This window comes from Pogoniulus pusillus, chromosome 20, assembly GCF_015220805.1.
Source record: "Pogoniulus pusillus isolate bPogPus1 chromosome 20, bPogPus1.pri, whole genome shotgun sequence".
In the NCBI taxonomy this organism is placed as follows: domain Eukaryota; kingdom Metazoa; phylum Chordata; class Aves; order Piciformes; family Lybiidae; genus Pogoniulus; species Pogoniulus pusillus.
The window spans coordinates 20,369,871-20,390,873 of NC_087283.1; the positions used below are offsets into that span (position 1 = coordinate 20,369,871).

Consider the following 21,003-nt stretch of genomic DNA (forward strand, 5'->3'; position numbering starts at 1 on the left):
GTATCAGGCTGTCATTTCAAGAGCATTTAAAATCCTTGATATATTCTAGTCTTAGCCTCAAGAAGTCAAAGGTCTGAGAGGTTTGAAGTGCATCTACTGTGTTAAAAGCCTGTTATCTAACCTCCCCACAGCAGGTTGTTCTTCTAAAGCCTTGTTCCAGTCAAATAAGTTTTTTTGTGTGGCTGTGACACAAACAGGCACAGCCTGTGGAATCTAGCAGAGGTTTAATTGATATCCTCTGGAGATGGAGAATCAGCTGAAAAGGCACAGATCCAAACGCAGCAGGGGGCCCAGCTGCCTGCCAGCCAATTCTCCAGCTTTGGGCAAGCTGATTTGGGCAGAGTGAAATACCAACACATTATTCATGGAAATCAGACCAATTAACAGGCAAAAAGCATGCAAAGAACCTAGAGCAGGAGTTGCCCTTGGCCTTTGCTGCTCCCCTTGGCCTCCAGCCTGGTCTTCTTCCCATAAGGCTCAGTGATCTCTGGAGGTCCCTTCCAACCCCTGCCCTTCTGTGATTCTAAGGCTAAAACAGAGCTAAGATGCTTCTTGGGAGAGCAGGGAGGAAAGCCTGAGTTTTGTGTTCAGGACATCAAACACACTCAGGGTGCTTGTTCTGAGTCTTTTTCCACTGGCTACCAAGGTGTTCTTTGGTCCTTTCATTCCATGGTTTTCTTCTTTCCACTATCCATGGAAATCAGACCAATTAACACAGGCAAAAAGCATGCAAAGAACCTAGAGCAGGAGTTGCCCTTGGCCTTTGCTGCTCCCCTTGGCCTCCAGCCTGGTCTTCTTCCCATAAGGCTCAGTGATCTCTGGAGGTCCCTTCCAACCCCTGCCCTTCTGTGATTCTAAGGCTAAAACAGAGCTAATAAAAAGATGCTTCTTGAGAGAACAGGAGAGGAAAGCCTGAGTTTTGTTTTCAGGGTATCAAAAGCACTCAAGGTGTTTGTTCTGGATCTTCTTCCACTGAATACCAAGGTGTTCTTTGGTCCTTTTGTTGCATGGTTTTCTTCTTTCCACTCCTGCTGTCGAGCAATCTGCTCCCACGGTGGCAGAGACGCTCTCGCTTTCTGTTCCATCCCTCTGTATATCATGTCTTCATATCCCTTCAATCCCAAACAGTGCAAGCTGCTTTCCAATATCCCTTAAAACCCAAGGAGTGCAAGCTGCTTGCCACCCCAGTGCTGCACCTCAGTGGATTTTGATGGTGTTTCTCCAGCTCAGTCTCTCCCTCTGCCTACTTTATTCGCCGCAGCCACTGGCCAAGCCATTTGGAGTGCTGACAAAATGTCTGCCCAGCCTTCTGCTGAGGAATGTGCATATGCATATGAGGGTGATGAATAATGCATCTTCCTGGGCGTGAGGGCTGCTGTGCAAAGGGAGCTGAGTGCAGCTGAAGCAGGGCTCCTTGTAGAAAGCAGCATGGTTAGGCTAAGAGAATTGAAAAGGTACAAAGGTGCCTGCAGCTCTGCAAAAAGGATTTGGGAAGACCTAAATTAAGGGCAGGGTTGATAAAAGTAGCACTTTCAAAGTGGAGATCATACAATCAGAGGATGGTAGGGGTTGGGAGGGACCTCTAGAGATCACTGAGTCCAACCCCCCTGCCAAAGCAGGATCACTTAGAGTAAGTTATACAGGGATGCATCTGGGTGGGTTTTGAGAGTCTCCAGAGAAGGAGATGCAGAAAGATTGAAGCAATATCAGACTGGAGATGCAGAAAGATTGAAGCAGTGTCAGGCTGGAGATGCAGGAAGATGGAAGCAGTGTCAGGCTGGAGATGCAGGAAGATGGAAGCAGTGTCAGGCTGGAGATGCTGAAGCAGTGTCAGGCTGGAGATGCAGGAAGATGGAAGCAGTGTCAGACTGGAGATGCTGAAGCAGTGTCGGGCTGGAGATGCAGGAAGATGGAAGCAGTGTCAGACTGGAGATGCTGAAGCAGTGTCAGGCTGGAGATGCAGGAAGATGGAAGCAGTGTCAGGCTGGAGATGCAGGAAGATGGAAGCAGTGTCAGGCTGGAGGTGCAGGAAGATGGAAGCAGTGTCAGGCTGGAGGTGCAGGAAGGGGGGTGTGTGTGTGTTACACTTGCACCTCTGCACTCCTCTGTGCATTACCCACTTTTCTGGTTTTCCTTTTGCTGCTCCAGCTGAGCTCAAGGACCTGACCTGGAACACGTTTCAGCTGTTTTCAACACGTTTCATAATCCTTTTCTTGCTTGAAAGCTTGACAAGTTCTGTCTTGCCACCAAAGAATCTGCCCCCACCTTCCCCAGATCCCTCCCACTTAGCTCGCAGGGGATGCTGCTGAGCAGCTACAGAAGGATTGGCTGCGCAGTGCTCCGTGGCTGCAGTCCAGGCTGGGGAGTGGAAATGTCCTTCCCTTTGCTGACTCACTGCTTAGCTTGCCTCTGGAGATTGCCTTTTAGCACAGCCATGCCCCGAGTTCAGCGAGCTTTTGTAGAGTTTAATAATGCAAAGAGCAAGCCAGAAGGCAAGTGGGAGATGGGGGGAAATAGGAAGGAAGCCAAGAGCCAGGGAAGCAAACCTAGGCAAGAAGTGAAAGAAACAGAGGAGGGGAAAGGGGAAGGAGCAGAGAAGGGGGAAAGGGGAAGGGGAAGGAGCAGAGAAGGGGGGAAGGGGAAAAGGGAAGGAGCAGAGAAGGGTGAGGGGGAAAAGGGAAGGAGCAGAGAAGGGTGAGGGGGAAAAGGGAAGGAGCAGAGAAGGGTGAAGGGGAAAAGGGAAGGAGCAGAGAAGGGTGAAGGGGAAGGAGCAGGGAAGGGGGAAAGGAGAAGGGGAAAGAGCAGAGAAGCGGAAAGGGGAAGGGGAAGGAGCAGAGAAGGGGAAAGGGGAAGGAGCGGAGAAGGGGGAAAGGAGAAGGGGAAAGAGCAGAGAAGGGGAAAGGGGAAGGAGCAGAGAAAGGGGAAAGGAGAAGGGGAAAGAGCAGAGAAGGGGAAAGGGAAAGGGGAAGGAGCGGAGAAGGGGAAAGGAGAAGGGGAAGGAGCGGAGAAGGGGAAAGGGAAAGGGGAAAGAGCGGAGAAGGGGAAAGGAGAAGGGGAAGGAGCGGAGAAGGGGAAAGGGAAAGGGGAAAGAGCGGAGAAGGGAAAGGGGAAGGGGAAGGAGCGGAGAAGGGGGAAAGGAAAGGGGAAAGAGCGGAGAAGGGAAAGGGGAAGGGGAAGGAGCAGAGAAGGGGAAAAGGGAAGGGGAAGGAGCAGAGAAGGGGAAAGGGAAAGGGGAAGGAGCGGAGAAGGGGGAAAGGAAAGGGGAAAGAGCGGAGAAGGGAAAGGGAAAGGGGAAGGAGCAGAGAAAGGGGAAAGGAAAGGGGAAGGAGCAGAGAAAGGGGAAAGGAAAGGGGAAGGAGCAGAGAAGGGGGAAAGGAAAGGGGAAAGAGCAGAGAAGGGGAAATGGGAAGGGGAAGGGAATGGCAGCTCAACCCCCAGAGCAATTCCTTCTTCATTTCAGGTGAGCACTCCTGAGTTGAGCCCTGTACCTGTGGGGTTTAACTCGTCAGTCATGCAGCTCTGTGGAGTGGCAGCCACAGGGATGCCCTTCAGTGCTGTAGAGCCTCAGCAAGAGAAAAAGGCAGCAGATTCCCAAAGCAGAGCTCCAGTCCTTATGTTTCTGGCGTTTGGGCACCGGTTGAGAAGTGCCACTAAGTCACAATGTACTCTTCTCCCCTTGTTTTAGAAGCTGAAGCCTCATCAGTAATTAATGAGCACCGTCCATAATTGAGTGTTACTCCAAATAACTGCAATCTATCTGGCCCAGCAGAGGGGGGAGGCTGCGAAGCTCTGCTGCTGCCATCCTGTCTGTTTCCCGGGAAACCTGCTCTAACAGCTGCTTTGTTCTTCAGAACAAAGACTCTGTCGGGTTTTTTAGGTGGCTTTGAAGGAATTTGTGTCAGATGGTTTGGCACTGGAAGGAAAATGCAAATGCTTCTGACTGTCAGCAGCCAGTCAGAGTGACTGTGAGGAATCCTTTTGGTTTCGTTTAGTGGAAGTTCAGCCAAAAAAAAACCCAATAATTAGGATTGCTTTTGGGTTGGTTTTGGGGTTTTTCTTAAGGCATTTTAATTGCCTGTGGTCTGAGTGAATCTGGGTTGTATGGGATCTCCAAAGGTCATCTAGTCCAACCCTCCCTGCAGTCAGCAGGGGCACCCTCAACTAGAGTCATAGAATCAACCAGGTTGGGAGAGACCTCCAAGCTCTGGAGAGGCACTCTGCAAAGTCATGCAGTGACAGGACGAGGGGTTATGGCTTCACACAATCAACCAGGTCAGAGGAGACCTCCAAGCTCAGCCAGCCCAACCTAGCACCCAGCCCTGGCCAACCAACCAGACCAATGCACTCAGTGCCAACCTAGCAGCCAGCCCTGTCCAATCAACCAGACCATGGCATTCAGTGCCAACCTAGCACCCAGCCCTGGCCAACCAACCAGACCATGGCACACAGTGCCCCAGCCAGGCTTGGCTTCAACACCTCCAGACACAGCCACTCCACCACCTCCCTGGGCAGCCCATTCCAATGCCAATCACTCTCTCTGCCAACAACTTCCTCCTAACAGCCAGCCTAGACCTCCCCTGGCACCACTTGAGGCTCTGTCCCCTTCTGCTGCTGCCTGCCTGGCAGCAGAGCCCAACCCCACCTGGCTACAGCCTCCCTGCAGGCAGCTGCAGGCAGCAATGAGCTCTGCCCTGAGGCTCCTCTGCTGCAGCCTGCACCCCCCCAGCTCCCTCAGCCTCTCCTCTCAGGGCTGTGCTCCAGGCCCCTCACAGCTTTGTCGCCCTCCTGTGGACACCTTCCAGTACTGCAACTTCTCTCTTGAACTGAGGAGCCCAGAACTGGACACAGCACTCCAGGGCTGGCCTGAGCAGTGCTGAGCACAGGGCACAAGAACCTCCCTTGTGCTGCTGCCCACACTGCTCCTGAGCCAGCCCAGGATGCCATTGGCTCTGCTGCCCACCTGGGCACACTGCTGCCTCCTCTGCAGCTTCTCTCTGCCAGCACCCCCAGGGCCCTCTCTGCCTGGCTGCTCTCAGCCACTCTGGTCCCAGCCTGCAGTGCTGCTTGGGGTTGTTGTGGCCAAAGTGTAGGACCTACCCTTGGCCTTGTTCAATGTCATCCCCTTGGCCTCTGCCCACCAGATGCCTCAGTGAGCTGAGCAAAGCTCTTGTGGAGAGGTGACTTTGTTATCAGGCTGCTACACCTTGGAGTGCCAAATCAGCTTTTGGGTTCAAAGTGTGGCATTCAAAGGCTCTTGCTTCAGTTTCAGAGCTGAAAGCATACTTGCTTTTTTGAAGCCTTGTCTGTTCCTCTTGGCTTGCCCCAACTATGTCAGCTGGCTTCCTACTAAATATTATGCTGCTTTCCTGAGCTTGTCTTGCTTTTATCTTCAGGCCATCGTGGCTGTAGCAGTGGTTATGAAGCAGCTGATATTAAAGGACTGCTGGCTTCAAAGGGATCTGCCTTTAAAATGATTGCACTTCGTTGTTCAAAGCCAGGCCTTGCAGTGCTGATGCTGAAATGAAGCATTACATTGTCAGGAAGCAGGAAACATGGGAGAGTGTCTAACTCATGCTTGCTTGGGAGAATTCTTTGCTCCAGAGTGGTGGACATCCATGTTGTACAGAGCCTTATGCAGCCTCAGACTAGTATGGCATGGTAGATTTTGAGTGCTGTGATTCCCTCAGATGTCCTTCTCTGCCCCACACTGAAAATAGCACAACCTTGCCATAGTTTCTGTGGGTAGAAAGGTCACACAGACTGCTTTTAGGGTTGGAGGACATCTTGAAGATCACAGGATGTCAGGGGTTGGAAAGGACCCAAAGAGATTATCTACTTCCAACCCCCCTGCCATGGGCTGGAGCACCTCATACTAAATCAGATTGCTCAAGGCCACACCTAAAGTGGCTTGGAACATTTGCAGGCTTGGAGCCTCCAATACAACTTCCCTGAGCAACCTGTGCCAGTGCCTCACAGGGAAGAATTTCTTCCTAATGATGTTTTTTTCAGGTCAGGATATTGCTACTGTCCCCCTTGCTCCTGCAGCAGCCCACCAGTGGGGCACTTTTCAGCACAGAATTGAATGCTGCAGTCTCATTTTGTGTCTGGGATGGTACTGGGACAAACTGGAGTGTCAAATGTTCTGGCTTGGATCCTGTCTGAGCTGTCCAATTCTGTCTCCTTGCTGTGATGGAGGTTCAGACCAGGTGCTTAGTGGCAAGACAATAAGCAGCCTTTCAAAGAACAATAGGAAAGGAATCAAGTGATAAGATGCTATCAGGAGACATGGATGTGCTGATTGTAGAGAGCTAATGGTTGGTTGTGCACTGATGCTATCAGGAGACATGGGTGTGCTGTATCTAGAGAGCTAATGGTTGGTTGTGCACTGATGCTATCAGGAGACATGGGTGTGCTGATTGTAGAGAGCTAATGGTTGGTTGTGCACTGATGCTATCAGGAGACTTGGATGTGCTGAATCTAGAGAGCTAATGGTTGGTTGTGCACTGATGCTGTCAGGAGACATGGATGTGCTGAATCTAGAGAGGTAATGGTTGGTTGTGCACTGATGCTATCAGGAGACATGGATGTGCTGTATCTAGAGAGCTAATGGTTGGTTGTGCACTGATGCTACCAGGAGACATGGATGTGCTGATTGTAGAGAGCTAATGGTTGGTTGTGCACTGATGCTATCAGGAGACATGGGTGTGCTGATTGTAGAGAGCTAATGGTTGGTTGTGCACTGATGCTATCAGGAGACTTGGATGTGCTGAATCTAGAGAGCTAATGGTTGGTTGTGCACTGATGCTGTCAGGAGACATGGATGTGCTGAATTTAGAGAGGTAATGGTTGGTTGTGCACTGATGCTATCAGGAGACATGGATGTGCTGTATCTAGAGAGGTAATGGTTGGTTGTGCACTGATGCTACCAGGAGACATGGATGTGCTGATTGTAGAGAGCTAATGGTTGGTTGTGCACTGATGCTATCAGGAGACATGGATGTGCTGATTGTAGAGAGCTAATGGTTGGTTGTGCACTGATGCTATCAGGAGACATGGATGTGCTGTATCTAGAGAGGTAATGGTTGGTTGTGCACTGATGCTATCAGGAGACATGGATGTGCTGAATCTAGAGAGCTAATGGTTGGTTGTGCACTGATGCTATCAGGAGACATGGATGTGCTGAATCTAGAGAGCTAATGGTTGGTTGTGCACTGATGCTATCAGGAGACATGGATGTGCTGTATCTAGAGAGCTAATGGTTGGTTGTGCACTGATGCTATCAGGAGACATGGATGTGCTGAATCTAGAGAGCTAATGGTTGGTTGTGCACTGATGCTGTCAGGAGACATGGGTGTGCTGATTGTAGAGAGCTAATGGTTGGTTGTGCACTGATGCTGTCAGGAGACATGGGTGTGCTGATTGTAGAGAGCTAATGGTTGGTTGTGCACTGATGCTATCAGGAGACATGGGTGTGCTGATTGTAGAGAGCTAATGGTTGGTTGTGCACTGATGCTATCAGGAGACATGGGTGTGCTGTATCTAGAGAGCTAATGGTTGGTTGTGCACTGATGCTATCAGGAGACATGGGTGTGCTGATTGTAGAGAGCTAATGGTTGGTTGTGCACTGATGCTATCAGGAGACTTGGATGTGCTGAATCTAGAGAGCTAATGGTTGGTTGTGCACTGATGCTGTCAGGAGACATGGATGTGCTGAATCTAGAGAGGTAATGGTTGGTTGTGCACTGATGCTATCAGGAGACATGGATGTGCTGTATCTAGAGAGCTAATGGTTGGTTGTGCACTGATGCTACCAGGAGACATGGATGTGCTGATTGTAGAGAGCTAATGGTTGGTTGTGCACTGATGCTATCAGGAGACATGGGTGTGCTGATTGTAGAGAGCTAATGGTTGGTTGTGCACTGATGCTATCAGGAGACTTGGATGTGCTGAATCTAGAGAGCTAATGGTTGGTTGTGCACTGATGCTGTCAGGAGACATGGATGTGCTGAATTTAGAGAGGTAATGGTTGGTTGTGCACTGATGCTATCAGGAGACATGGATGTGCTGTATCTAGAGAGGTAATGGTTGGTTGTGCACTGATGCTACCAGGAGACATGGATGTGCTGATTGTAGAGAGCTAATGGTTGGTTGTGCACTGATGCTATCAGGAGACATGGATGTGCTGTATCTAGAGAGGTAATGGTTGGTTGTGCACTGATGCTATCAGGAGACATGGATGTGCTGAATCTAGAGAGCTAATGGTTGGTTGTGCACTGATGCTATCAGGAGACATGGATGTGCTGAATCTAGAGAGCTAATGGTTGGTTGTGCACTGATGCTATCAGGAGACATGGATGTGCTGAATCTAGAGAGCTAATGGTTGTGCACTGATGCTATCAGGAGACATGGATGTGCTGATTGTAGAGAGCTAATGGTTGTGCACTGATGCTATCAGGAGACATGGATGTGCTGAATCTAGAGAGGTAATGGTTGGTTGTGCACTGATGCTATCAGGAGACATGGATGTGCTGAATCTAGAGAGCTAATGGTTGGTTGTGCACTGATGCTATCAGGAGACATGGGTGTGCTGATTGTAGAGAGCTAATGGTTGGTTGTGCACTGATGCTGTCAGGAGACATGGGTGTGCTGATTGTAGAGAGCTAATGGTTGGTTGTGCACTGATGCTATCAGGAGACATGGATGTGCTGACTGTAGAGAGCTAATGGTTGGTTGTGCACTGATGCTACCAGGAGACATGGATGTGCTGTATCTAGAGAGCTAATGGTTGGTTGTGCACTGATGCTGTCAGGAGACATGGATGTGCTGATTCTAGAGAGCTAATGGCTGTGCACTGGAGGAGGAGGATTTCTGTCACTTCAGACAGCTTCAGCTCTGCTGGGAAGATAATGGGGACGTTGCAGTGAAGCCATGCATTTGAATCCATGCATTTCCCTCTCTTCCTAGCTCACAGTCTTAGTCTTACCTCTGTCAGGAAGGTGGTTTGGTTGCTGTTGTTGTTGTTTAGGAGTGGATATATTGGGGGGAAAATGAGCTTGAGAGCAGAAAAGGATTTGGGGGTGCAGGTGGATGAGAAGCTGGATGTGTGCCAGCAGTGTGAACTTGCAGCCCAGGTGGGCAATGACAGCCTGGGCTGCATACAAAGCAGCAGATGGAGAGAGGGGATCCTGCCCCTCTCTGTTCTGCTGAGACCTCACCTGGAGTGCTGGGTCCAGTTGTGGAGCCCTCAACAAAGGAAGGACATGACCCTGGTGGTCCTTTCCAAGCACAGCAATGCATAGTGCTTAGATGTTGTGCTGAGGGATTGGGTTTAGTCAAGGACCTGTCAGTGTGAAACTAATGATTGGACTCGAGGAGCTCGAAGGTCTTTTCCAACCTGAGAGATTCTGTGTGACATAGACCTGATGGAGTGGCTCCAGAGGAGGGCCACAGAGATGATCAGAGGGGTGGAGCACATCTCTTATGGGGACAGGCTGAGGGGATTCAACCTGGAGAAGGGAAGGCTCCAGGGAGACCTAACAGCAGCCTTTCCAGTACCTGAAGGGGGCTACAAGAAGGCTGCAGAGGGACTGTTCCCAAAGGCCTGCACTGATAGGATGAGGGACAATGGCTTGGAATTAGATTTGGATTGGATGTTAGGAACAAGTTCTGCACCATGAAGGTGCTGGAACACTGCAACAGGTCACCCAGGGAGGTGGTTGAGATACTCAGAATGAGGCTCAACAAGGCGATAAACAACCTGCTCTAGTGCAGGCTGTCCCTGCTGACTGCAGGGGGGGTTGGACTGGATGCCCTTCAGAGGTGCAACCCAAACCATTCCATGAGTCTGTGTTGTTGGTGAAGTCTTTGCAGTACTTCTGTGCCTTACACCTCCTTGTTCTCTTCTCCTCTCACAGCCCAGCTACGGCGGGGAGTTGGGTCCTCCAGGTCGCAGCTCTCTGGACAGCATGGAGATGGCCTATGCTCGTCAGGTGAGTGCAGCTGAGCCACCAGAGATTAAATGCTGGGTTTCTGCAGAGAAGAGAGGTGGGGAGGAGAAAGATTGGTGAATGTAGAGTGAAAGAAGGTCTGCTAAGAAACCAGGGAAATGTTTTACCTGTCCCCTGCCCCGCTCCGAGTTAAAGTTAAACCTTTCAAGTGAAGTGCCTGGAGTTAAAATGCAGTTGGAGAGTACAGGGATTTTAGCCTGACTTTTTAGGAGTGTGCTCACCTGCCTGCTCCAGGATTTTCTGGTCAGAAGAAGATCCTGAGCACCACTATTCAATCATTTAAAGGGGATGGAGTGCTGGAGCAAGCTGCCCAGAGAAATGGTGGAGTCCCCATCTCTGGAGAGATTCCTAACCCACCTGGACGTGTTCCTGTGTGACCTTCTCTAGGTGAATCATAGAATTGTTTGGGGTGGAAAGCACCTCTGAGGTCATTGAGTCCAAGCATTGAATTAACACCACCATGGCCATCAAACCATGGCCCCAGGTGCCATGGCCACACGATTCTTGAACACCTCCAAGCCACCTTCCACTTCCCTGGGCAGCCTCTGCCGATCCCTGGCCGCTCTTGCAGCAAAGAAATGCTTCCTCCTCTCCAACATAAACCTCCCCTGGCACATTTCCAGGGCATTTTCTCTTCTCCTATCACCTGAGACTAGGCAGAGGAGCCCAAAACCAGCTGCCTGTAGCCTCCTTTCATGGAGCTGTCGAGAGCAATGAGGTCTCCCCTCAGCCTCCTCTTCTCCACACTAACCACCTCTCAGCTGCTTCTCTCCAGCTCTGCTCTCCAGACATTTACCCAACTTTGTTGCCTTTCTTTGGACCTCCTCCAGCCCCTCCAACGTCCTTCTTTTGTGGGGCCCAAAACTGAAGGCAGGATTGGAGGTACCACCTCAGCAGTGCCTGATACAGGGAGCACAATCACTTCTCTGCTTCTGATGGCCACACTATTACTGATCCAGGCCAGCAGGTCTGGTGCATGTGACACTCACCCCAAGGTATCAGTGCTGGTGTCCACATCTTGCTCCCAACACCTGCATCCTCCCAGATCATCCATTTCAGGGTGGTGTATCCCACCCAGCTGAGGATGTGCCACTTACTGATTGTAACCAAAAGCACCAAGTGAGACACAGTGGTCCAGAAGATGACCATCAAGGTGCCACCTGAAACCTCTGCTCATGAAGAGTTTGTGTTCCCTTTGTTCTCAGGTGTGGAGGATCATAGAATGGTTTAGGTTGGAAAGGACCTCAAGGATCAGCCAGTTTCAACCTCCTGCCATAGACAGGGACACCTCCCACTAGAACAGGTTGCTCAAGACTTCATCCAGCCTGGCCTTGAACACCTCCATGACCTTCCTGGGCAACTTGTGCCAGTGTCTCACCACCCTCTCTGTCAACAACCCTTTCCTAACATCCAGTTTGAATCTCCCCTCTGCCAGTTCAAACCCATTCCCCCTTGTCCTGTCATTACAAGACCTTGTCACTAGTCCCTCCCCATCCCTCCTGTAGCCCACTTCAGATCCTGGAAGGCCACTCCAAGGTCTCCTCCAAGCCTTCTCTCCTCCAGTCTGCAGAGCCCCAACTCTTGTAGCCTGTCCTTATAGCAGAGCTGTTGCAGCCCTCTGAGCATCTTTGTGGACCTCCTCTGGATTTGCTCCAACAGTTCCATGTCCTTCTTGTGTTGGGGGCTCCAGAACTGCACACAGGACCACAGGTGGAGTCTGACAGAGCAGATTGTTCATGGAGACAAAGCCACATTTGATATCTTAGTCCCTTTGCTGCTGTGTGCATGCAAGAAGAAAGATTCTGAAGCCTGAATCCTGAAGTTTGTCAAATTCTATCCCATTTTAATGGCATCACTTTGGAGCCTGAGCTGGCAATTAATAATGCCTGCCAGCATCAGGCTCCTTCTGCAAGTGCTCAGGGAAAACTGCTAAACTTTCCCACACCCAATTTGTTACTTTTGTTGTTGGAGATGATCTGTTTACCAGTGCTGCTGGAAACAAGATGAAAGAGAAGGGCTTGAGTTGTCCAAGTGGAGATGTGTGAGAGGAGGCAGACAAAGCCCTTGCTTAATTTGCACACAATTGCTGTTATTGTCTGCCTTGGCTCAGGCTTTGCTGAGGCAGGCAGCAGCTCCTGCATCTGCTTTTCTCTGTCTGCCTCCAGTTATGGTAACTGTGAAAGAATGAATCACAAAGTGATGTGCAGAGTTGTGCTGTGGACGTTTCATGGAGGGGTTGTTAATAGTATGTTTCATAGCTAGTGTGCTACACCTGCATTAGAGGCCTCATGGCATAATTACCAAGCTGAGTGGTGTGGCTGATAAGGATGAAGGAGGGGATGGATCTGTTGGAGGGCAGCAGAGCCCTGCAGAGGGACCTGGCCAGGCTGGATGGGTGGGCAGAGGCCAAGGGGATGAGAGTGAAGAAGGCCAAGGGCAGGTTCTGCACTTTGGCCACAACAACCCCAAGCAGCACTGCAGGCTGGGGCCAGAGTGGCTGAGAGCAGGCAGGCAGAGAGGGCCCTGGGGGTGCTGTGAGAGAGCAGCTGCAGAGGAGGCAGCAGTGTGCCCAGGTAGGCAGCAGAGCCAGTGGCATCCTGGGCTGGCTGAGGAGCAGTGTGGGCAGCAGGAGAAGGGAGGTTCTTGTGCCCCTGTGCTCAGCACTGCTCAGGCCACCCCTGGAGTGCTGTGTCCAGTTCTGGGCTCCTCAATTGCAGAGAGAAGTTGCAGTACTGGAAGGTGTCCACAGGAGGGCGACAAAGCCGCGAGGGGCCTGGAGTACAGCCCTGAGAGGAGAGGCTGAGGGAGCTGGGGGGGTGCAGGCTGCAGCAGAGGAGGCTCAGGGCAGAGCTGATTGCTGCCTGCAGCTGCCTGCAGGGAGGCTGTAGCCAGGTGGGGTTTGGCTCTGGTGCCAGGCAGCCAGCAATAGAAGAAGGGGACACAGCCTGAAGCTGTGGCAGGGCAGGTCTAGGGTGGCTGTGAGGAGGAAGTTGCTGTCAGAGAGAGTGATTGGCACTGGAATGGGCTGCCCAGGGAGGTGGTGGAGTCACTGTGCCTGGAGTTTTGAAGGAAAGCCTGGCTGGGGCACTGAGTGCCATGGTCTGGTTGCTTGGCTAGGAATGGGTGCTAGGTTGGCCTGGCTGAGCTTGGAGGTCTCTTCCAACCTGGTTGATTCTATGTTTGTATGAGCCAGCAGTGGCAATGGCCAGAGATGGAGAGAGGGGATCCTGCCCCTCTGCTCTGCTCTGAGGAGACCTTACCTACAGGGCTGTGTGCTGCTTTGGAGCCGTCAACACAAGACAGACATGGACCTGCCGGAGAGGGTCCAGAGGAGGGACACAGCAATGATCAGAGGAGTGGAGAAGCTCTGCTATGGGGACAGGCTGGGAGAGTTGGGGCTGTGCAGCCTGGAGAAGAGAAGGCTCCAGGGAGATCTCAGAGCAGTATTTCAGTATCAGAAGGTGGCCTGCAGGAAGGCTGTGGGGAGTCTGTTCAGAAGGCTCTGTGGTGACAGGACAAAGGGCAATGGTTTGAAGCTGAAGCAGGGGAGATTTAGGTTGGACATCAGCAGGAAGTTCTTCACAGTGAGGGTGTGGAGACACTGGCACAGGTTGCCCAGGGATGTGATTGACTCCCTGTCCCTGCAGACATCCAAGATCAGACTCAGTGTGTCCCTGAGCAGCCTGCTGTAGTGGGAGGTGTCCCTGCTGCCTGCAGGGAGCTTCGACAAGATGTCCTTGGAGGGTCCCTTCCAACCCCATGCAATCTGTCAATCTGTAATGAGGAAGAATTTCTTCCTACTATCTAACCCCAGTCCAGCTTCTCCTAGCTTGAAGCCATCACCCCTGCTCTTGTCACCCCATGCCTTGCTGAAGCTCTCCTTGTAGCCCACTTCAAATAAGATGACTGATGCAAAGGGCTTGCTGGAGATGCTGCTTCTAGTAGCCTGGCTTAGATTTTGCTGCTGTGGCTGGGGAGAAGGCAGAGGAGTGCTGTGAGCTGTGTTTTGTTGAATTTGCTTTCTTTCCCTGCCTTTCAGATTTATATCTACAACGAGAAGATAGTGAATGGGCATCTGCAGCCTAACCTGGTGGACCTCTGTGCTGCTGCGGCAGAGCTGGATGATAAGGTACCAGCAGGGAGTTCACAGGGGGGAAGTGTCTTTAACCTGGTTTGATGAACAGCCTGGTGGCATTGGTAGAGAAGTGCTGATATTGGCAAGAGGGGGGAAAAAAAATGAGCATGGCTCCACAAAAAACCACAAAGGCAGGTCTGGAATCAGCTCTGCTATAGCAGGGTCTGCCTGTGATCACAGCAGCACAGAAGCATTCAGGCTGCCAAAGCCCCTCAGGATCACCAAGTCCAACCCAGAACCCTGCTCTGCAAGGCTCACCCTAGCCCCAGGCACCACATCCAAACGACTTTTAAACACACCCAGGGCTGGTGACTCCACCACCTCCCTGGGCAGCCCATTCCAGTGCCTGACCACTCTTGCTGGGAAGATAATGTTCCTAGTTTCCAATCTAAACCTACCCAGTGGCAGCTTGAGGCCATCTTCTTGTTCTGTCACTATTTACCTGTGAGAAGAGACCAGCACCAACCTCTCCACAACCTCCTTTTGGGTAGCTGTAGACAGCAATGAGGTCTCCCCTCAGCCTCCTCTTCCTCAGACTAACCATCCCCAGCTCCCTCAGTTGCTCCTCATCAGATTTATCCTCCAGGCCCTTCACAGTTTCCTTCCCCTCCTCTGCACTGGCTCCAGCACCTCCACAGCCCTCTTGTATTGAGGTGCCCAAAACTGAACACAACTCTCTAGGTGTGGCCACACCAGAGCAGAGCCCAGGAGCACAATCACCTCCCTGCTCCTGCTGGACACAGCATTCCTGATCCCAGCCTGGATGCCTTTGGCTTTCTTTGGCACCTGGGCACACTGCTGCCTCCTATTCAGCTGCTTGTCCATTACAGCCCCCAGGTGCCAAGGTGCTGAACTTGGCCACAATGCAAATCTCTTAAGGCAGTGAGGCAGAAAAGATTTCAGTGCAGTGCCTCATCAGGGAGGAAGAATCACTTTGAGTTTGAAAGGCTTCTCCTGTGTTTGGTTTTCAGGATCTGCTTTCCTGAATACCCTTTGCATGTGTTTAGCTGCAGGTGAGAAGGGTCTTCAGTCAGCCCCTGCTAATGAAGCAGGCTCCCAGAGCCAAGAGTAGAGCCCCCTAGGACTGACTTTGAAGCACTCATTTGCCTGCCTTTGCTTTTCTTCTTTCCCCTCCCTCCTCATTTAATTGCTAGCTTGATCTACAACAGACTCAACTGCACAAACCTGGGAGGAGAGCAACTGCAGGAGAGTCAAGTCATGCAAACACTGTGCAAATGGGGAGAGCAAAAAGGTGTTCAGGAGCTGAGTGGTGATCTGAACTGCAGTTGTGCCTCTTGGCTTCAAACACTTCTGTCCATTTTGCTGGGGCCAGCGTGGTGAGTGGGCATGTTCTGGCTGCTTTGAAGCAGCAAGATCAAACACCTGCCTTTGCTGCAGCTAACAGTGCTCTTCCTGCTTAGTATTTCACTGTTTCAACGGGGATGCTCCAGGCCTGCAGACACAGGAGGGAATTGGCAGACCTGAAGTGGCTTTCAACACAGTTTTTCAGACCTGAGTCTTTGTCCAAGGGATCCTTTAGCTATTTCTGCTTGCACAGATGCCCAGAGCAACTGCTTATAGAGTCATAGAACAGCCTCACAGAATTGTTTAGGGTGGAAAAGCCCTTTCAGATCATCAAGTCCAACTGTTAACCCAGCACTAAACTATGTCTCTCAGTATTACATCTCCATGGCTTTTCCATCTCTTTAGGGAGGGAGACTTCACCACCACCCTGGGCAGCCTGTTCCAGGCCTTGACAACTCTTCTGGGGAAGAAATTGTTTTCTCATGTGCAACCTAAACCTCTTTTGGCACAACTTGGGGCTGTCTTGTGCTGTCACTTGTTGTGTGGCCAGAAACCTTGGTGATGTGGTGGTTGTTGGGGGCAGAGGCTGAAGGAGCTGGAGGTGTGCAGCCTGAGGGCAGAGCTCATTGCTGCCTGCAGCTGCCTGCAGGGAGGCTGTAGCCAGGTGGGGTTGGGCTCTGGTGCCAGGCAAGCAGCAACAGAAAAAGGGGACACAGTCTCAAGTTGTGCCAGGGCAGGTCTAGGCTGGCTGTTAGGAGGAAGTTGTTGGCAGAGAGAGTGATTGGCATTGGAATGGGCTGCCCAGGGAGGTGGTGGAGTCGCTGTGCCTGGAGCTGTTGAAGCCAAGGCTGTCTGGGGCACTGAGTGCCATGGTCTGGTTGGTTGGACAGGTCTGGGTGCTAGGTTGGCACTGAGTGCCATGATCTGATTGATTGGCTAGGGCTGGGTGCTAGGTTGGCACTGAGTGCCATGGTGTGGTTGCTTGGCTAGGGCTGGGTGCTAGGTTGTCACTGAGTGCCATGGTCTGGTTGCTTGGTTAGGGCTGGGTGCTAGGTTAGCACTGAGTGCCATGGTGTGGTTGCTTGGTTAGGGCTGGGTGCTAGGTTAGCACTGAGTGCCATGGTGTGGTTGCTTGGTTAGGGCTGGGTGCTAGGTTGGCACTTAGTGCCATGGTCTGGTTGCTTGGTTAGGGCTGGGTGCTAGGTTGGCACTGAGTGCCATGGTGTGGTTGCTTGGTTAGGGCTGGGTGCTAGGTTGGCACTTAGTGCCATGGTCTGGTTGCTTGGTTAGGGCTGGGTGCTAGGTGGGACTGAATTCTATATGAAGCTGGAAACGGGGAAGGAATCTGAGCACCAAATCCTCAGCCTAGCCTTGGAAATGGTTGTTGGTTGCAGGTCCAATATTTACAGCCACTTTCTTGCACAAGAATTAAGCAGAGAAGCCTGGACCCTGCAGGAGTTCTGCAGGACAGAAGTGACTTCCTTTCTGCATGACAGCATCCAGCATCTCCATGGGGAATCCAAACGGGCACTACTCTTGCGGTCCTGTGCCATTCTCAAGCCCCCTAACATCTCACAATACTGCCCTGTCTTGTTTGCCCACCTCTGTCCTGATGGCTTTTGCCTGGATTGGTTTGTTTGTAGAACATCTCTGAGATGTGGGCCATGGTGAAGCAAATGACTGACGTTGCCCTGGTGCCTGCCAGTGATGCCCTGAAGGTCCGGACCAACATGGAGGTGCGGATGGAGTTTGTGAGGCAGGCTCTGCACTACCTGGAGCAAAGGTAAAGGGAGTGCTTTGGCAAGCACAGCTTATGGAACAGAGCTCCCTGCTGATAAGCCAGGATGGCTTTGTCATGCACACAAACACATTACCAAGTCAGCTACCTCTTGCCTCCTTCAGAAGGGTCTGTTCTGCAGGGTTCAGAGCAGCCACTTGAGGAAAAAGCTCTTTTAGTTAAACCCCTTCTAGATAAAAAGACCTGAGATCCGTAGGGAGGTTGTTTAGAAGATGCAAAGACCTCACTCTGACAGGTCTAGAATATTTATGTGAGGATCTTTCAGTTGAGGGAAAAGTCCTGTTTGCCCTCTGCCCAAAGAGAGTGGCTCTTTTTCCGTGCTCCCTTTCTGCCTGCTGATTGCTGTCAGGACATGAGGACAGCACTGGGGGCAAACCTGGTGCAGTCAGACAGGTTCTGATTCTGCCATTTCTACACTTCTGGAAAAACTGAAGGTGATGAAGCTGAGGCATCTGGCAAGGATTTTCAGACCCTATCAGGGTGAGTAGCCCAGGAATGAAAGCTCCTTGAGCAGGGAAGCAGGTGGAAAATAGCAAGCTTTGAAACAGCCCAAAGCTGAATCTCTCCCTGGCTCTATTACCTGCTACCTGTACTTGTGGCCCTTGTCTGGCAGCTGCAGCTGTAGTGCCAGCAGTGGAAAGCAGAGAGTGGCTGCAGTTCAGTGCTTGGGCATATGTTGTCAGTCAGAGTTGGAAGGGAGCACAAGGATCAGCCAGTTCCAACCCCCCTGCCATGGGCAGGGACACCCTACCCTAGAGCAGGCTGCCCATAGCCTCAGCCAGCCTGACCTTAAACACCTCCAGCCATGGGGCCTCAACCCCCTCCCTGGGCAACCCAGTCCAGCCTCTCACCACTCTCCTGCTCAACAACTTCCTCCTCCCCTCCAGCCTCACTCTCCCCACCTCCAGCTTTGGATAGCCTCAAAAGATCCCTTCCCATCTAAGATTCTGCATTCTATGTCACTGAATTCTGTGATTCTATATCACTGACTAAGATGTTAAGCAGCACTGGTGCCTGCACTGACCCCTGAGGGACGCCCCTTGGCACTGGTCTGCCGGTGGGCATTGTGCCCTTGATCACCACTCTCTGCATGCCACCATCCAGCCAGTTCTTTATCCAACCTGCTCAAGTTCTGCTTTGCTTGTGTTTGCTCTTCAGTTACAAAAACTACACCTTTGTGACAGTCTTTGGCAACCTGCACCAGGCTCAGCTGGGTGGAGTCCCTGGCACCTATCAACTGGTCCGCAGCTTCCTGAACATCAAACTCCCTGCACCTGTCCCTGGGCTCCAGGTATGTTTATCACTTTCAGCCACTCAGCTAAGACAATAACCCAAATTGGACTCCTCCAGCACACTCAGGAAAGTAGTGCCAGCCTCCAGTGAGTTGGCTTTTCTTCTCTTGCTTGAACTTCTTTTAGGCTTGGAGGCTTTTATTTCTCCTCTAGACTTTTTCACTGGGGGAGATGGAAGATAAGAGATAAAATCACTTTGAGTTCAGAGCACAGTGGTGCTCAGAAGCTTTGAGCTCTAAACCTCATGGTCTCTTCTGGTCATCTTCTCAGAGATCAAGCAAGCATTAAAATACATTCTGATGTTTCCAAAAAGCAGTGGCTTCATATCTCTGCCTTTAAGACACTGACACGAGTTGCTGATGGCTAAGTCTGTACTGACTTAATCTGAGCTTTTCTGTAGCCTTTGCTTTAAGAGTCTGAATAAAATCCTTCTCATCTGCAGAAAGTGCATAGCTGTGCACCTGCAGAACCACAGCTAACAGGCAGGGAGGGGTGAAGAATTAAAGTTAAATGAAGTTATAATAGATGATAAGATTGGGGACCATACAGCTTGAGTCCTTTTCTCACCTGCTGAGGTCCCTGATTAGGTTCCTGCCTTTCAGTTTCAGTACAAATGTTTTTAATGGCTAAGTTGTCCCATCCAAACTCTTGCATGGGGAGTTTTAGGATGGTCAGAATCTCACTCAGTGCTGAAATCTGGGCAAGCAGAAGAGTCTCTTCTTTTGATGCTAGGATGTGGAGGGCAAAAAGCTCACTCAGAGCTGAAATCTGGGCAAGCAGAAGAGTCTCTTCTTTTGATGCTAGGATGTGGAGGGCAAAGCCTCACTTAGAGCTGAAATCTGGGCAAGCAGAAGAGACTCATCTTTTGCTGCTAGGATGTGGAGGGCAAAAAGCTCACTCAGAGCTGAAATCTGGACAAGCAGAAGAGTCTCTTCTTTTGCTGCTAGGATGTGGAGGGCAAAGCCTCAATGAGAGCTGAAATCTAGGCAAGCAGAAGAGACTCTTCTTTTGCTGCTAGGATGTGGAGGGCAAAGCCTCAATGAGAGCTGAAATCTGGGCAAGCAGAAGAGACTCTTCTTTTGCTGCTAGGATGTGGAGGGCAAAGCCTCAATGAGAGCTGAAATCTGGGCAAGCAGAAGAGACTCTTCTTTTGCTGCTAGGATGTGGAGGGCAAAGCCTCAATGAGAGCTGAAATCTAGGCAAGCAGAAGAGACTCTTCTTTTGCTGCTAGGATGTGGAGGGCAAAGCCTCAATGAGAGCTGAAATCTGGGCAAGCAGAAGAGACTCTTCTTTTGCTGCTAGGATGTGGAGGGCAAAGCCTCAATGAGAGCTGAAATCTGGGCAAGCAGAAGAGACTCTTCTTTTGCTGCTAGGATGTGGAGGGCAAAAAGCTCACTCAGAGCTGAAATCTGGACAAGCAGAAGAGTCTCTTCTTTTGCTGCTAGGATGTGGAGGGCAAAGCCTCAATGAGAGCTGAAATCTAGGCAAGCAGAAGAGACTCTTCTTTTGCTGCTAGGATGTGGAGGGCAAAGCCTCAATGAGAGCTGAAATCTGGGCAAGCAGAAGAGACTCTTCTTTTGCTGCTAGGATGTGGAGGGCAAAGCCTCAATGAGAGCTGAAATCTGGGCAAGCAGAAGAGACTCTTCTTTTGCTGCTAGGATGTGGAGGGCAAAAAGCTCACTCAGAGCTGAAATCTGGACAAGCAGAAGAGTCTCTTCTTTTGCTGCTAGGATGTGGAGGGCAAAGCCTCAATGAGAGCTGAAATCTAGGCAAGCAGAAGAGACTCTTCTTTTGCTGCTAGGATGTGGAGGGCAAAGCCTCAATGAGAGCTGAAATCTGGGCAAGCAGAAGAGACTCTTCTTTTGCTGCTAGGATGTGGAGGGCAAAGCCTCAATGAGAGCTGAAATCTGGGCAAGCAGAAGAGACTCTTCTTTTGCTGCTAGGATGTGGAGGGCAAAGCCTCAATGAGAGCTGAAATCTGGGCAAGCAGAAGAGTCTCATTTTTTGCTGCTAGGATGTGGAGGGCAAAAAGCTCACTCAGAGCTGAAATCTGGGCAAGCAGAAGAGTCTCTTCTTTTGCTGCTAGGATGTGGAGGGCAAAAAGCTCACTTAGAGCTGAAATCTGGACAAGCAGAAGAGTCTCATTTTTTGCTGCTAGGATGTGGAGGGCAAAGCCTCAATGAGAGCTGAAATCTGGGCAAGCAGAAGAGACTCTTCTTTTGCTGCTAGGATGTGGAGGGCAAAGCCTCAATGAGAGCTGAAATCTGGGCAAGCAGAAGAGACTCTTCTTTTGCTGCTAGGATGTGGAGGGCAAAGCCTCAATGAGAGCTGAAATCTGGGCAAGCAGAAGAGACTCTTCTTTTGCTGCTAGGATGTGGAGGGCAAAGCCTCAATGAGAGCTGAAATCTAGGCAAGCAGAAGAGACTCTTCTTTTGCTGCTAGGATGTGGAGGGCAAAGCCTCAATG

At 51.0% G+C, this 21,003-nt stretch overlaps 1 protein-coding gene across 2 annotated transcripts in view; it reads left to right on the forward strand.

Annotated features, from left to right (window-relative positions):
* Positions 1 to 21,003, forward strand: part of NUP93 (nucleoporin 93) — a 122,753-nt gene that overhangs the window by 81,909 nt on the left and 19,841 nt on the right. For both annotated transcript variants that reach the window (XM_064160495.1, XM_064160496.1), the window contains 4 exons: positions 9,915 to 9,989; positions 14,047 to 14,136; positions 17,091 to 17,230; positions 18,404 to 18,536. In XM_064160495.1, the coding sequence (XP_064016565.1) occupies positions 9,915 to 9,989; positions 14,047 to 14,136; positions 17,091 to 17,230; positions 18,404 to 18,536 (438 nt within the window). The remainder of the gene's footprint in view (positions 1 to 9,914; positions 9,990 to 14,046; positions 14,137 to 17,090; positions 17,231 to 18,403; positions 18,537 to 21,003) is intronic.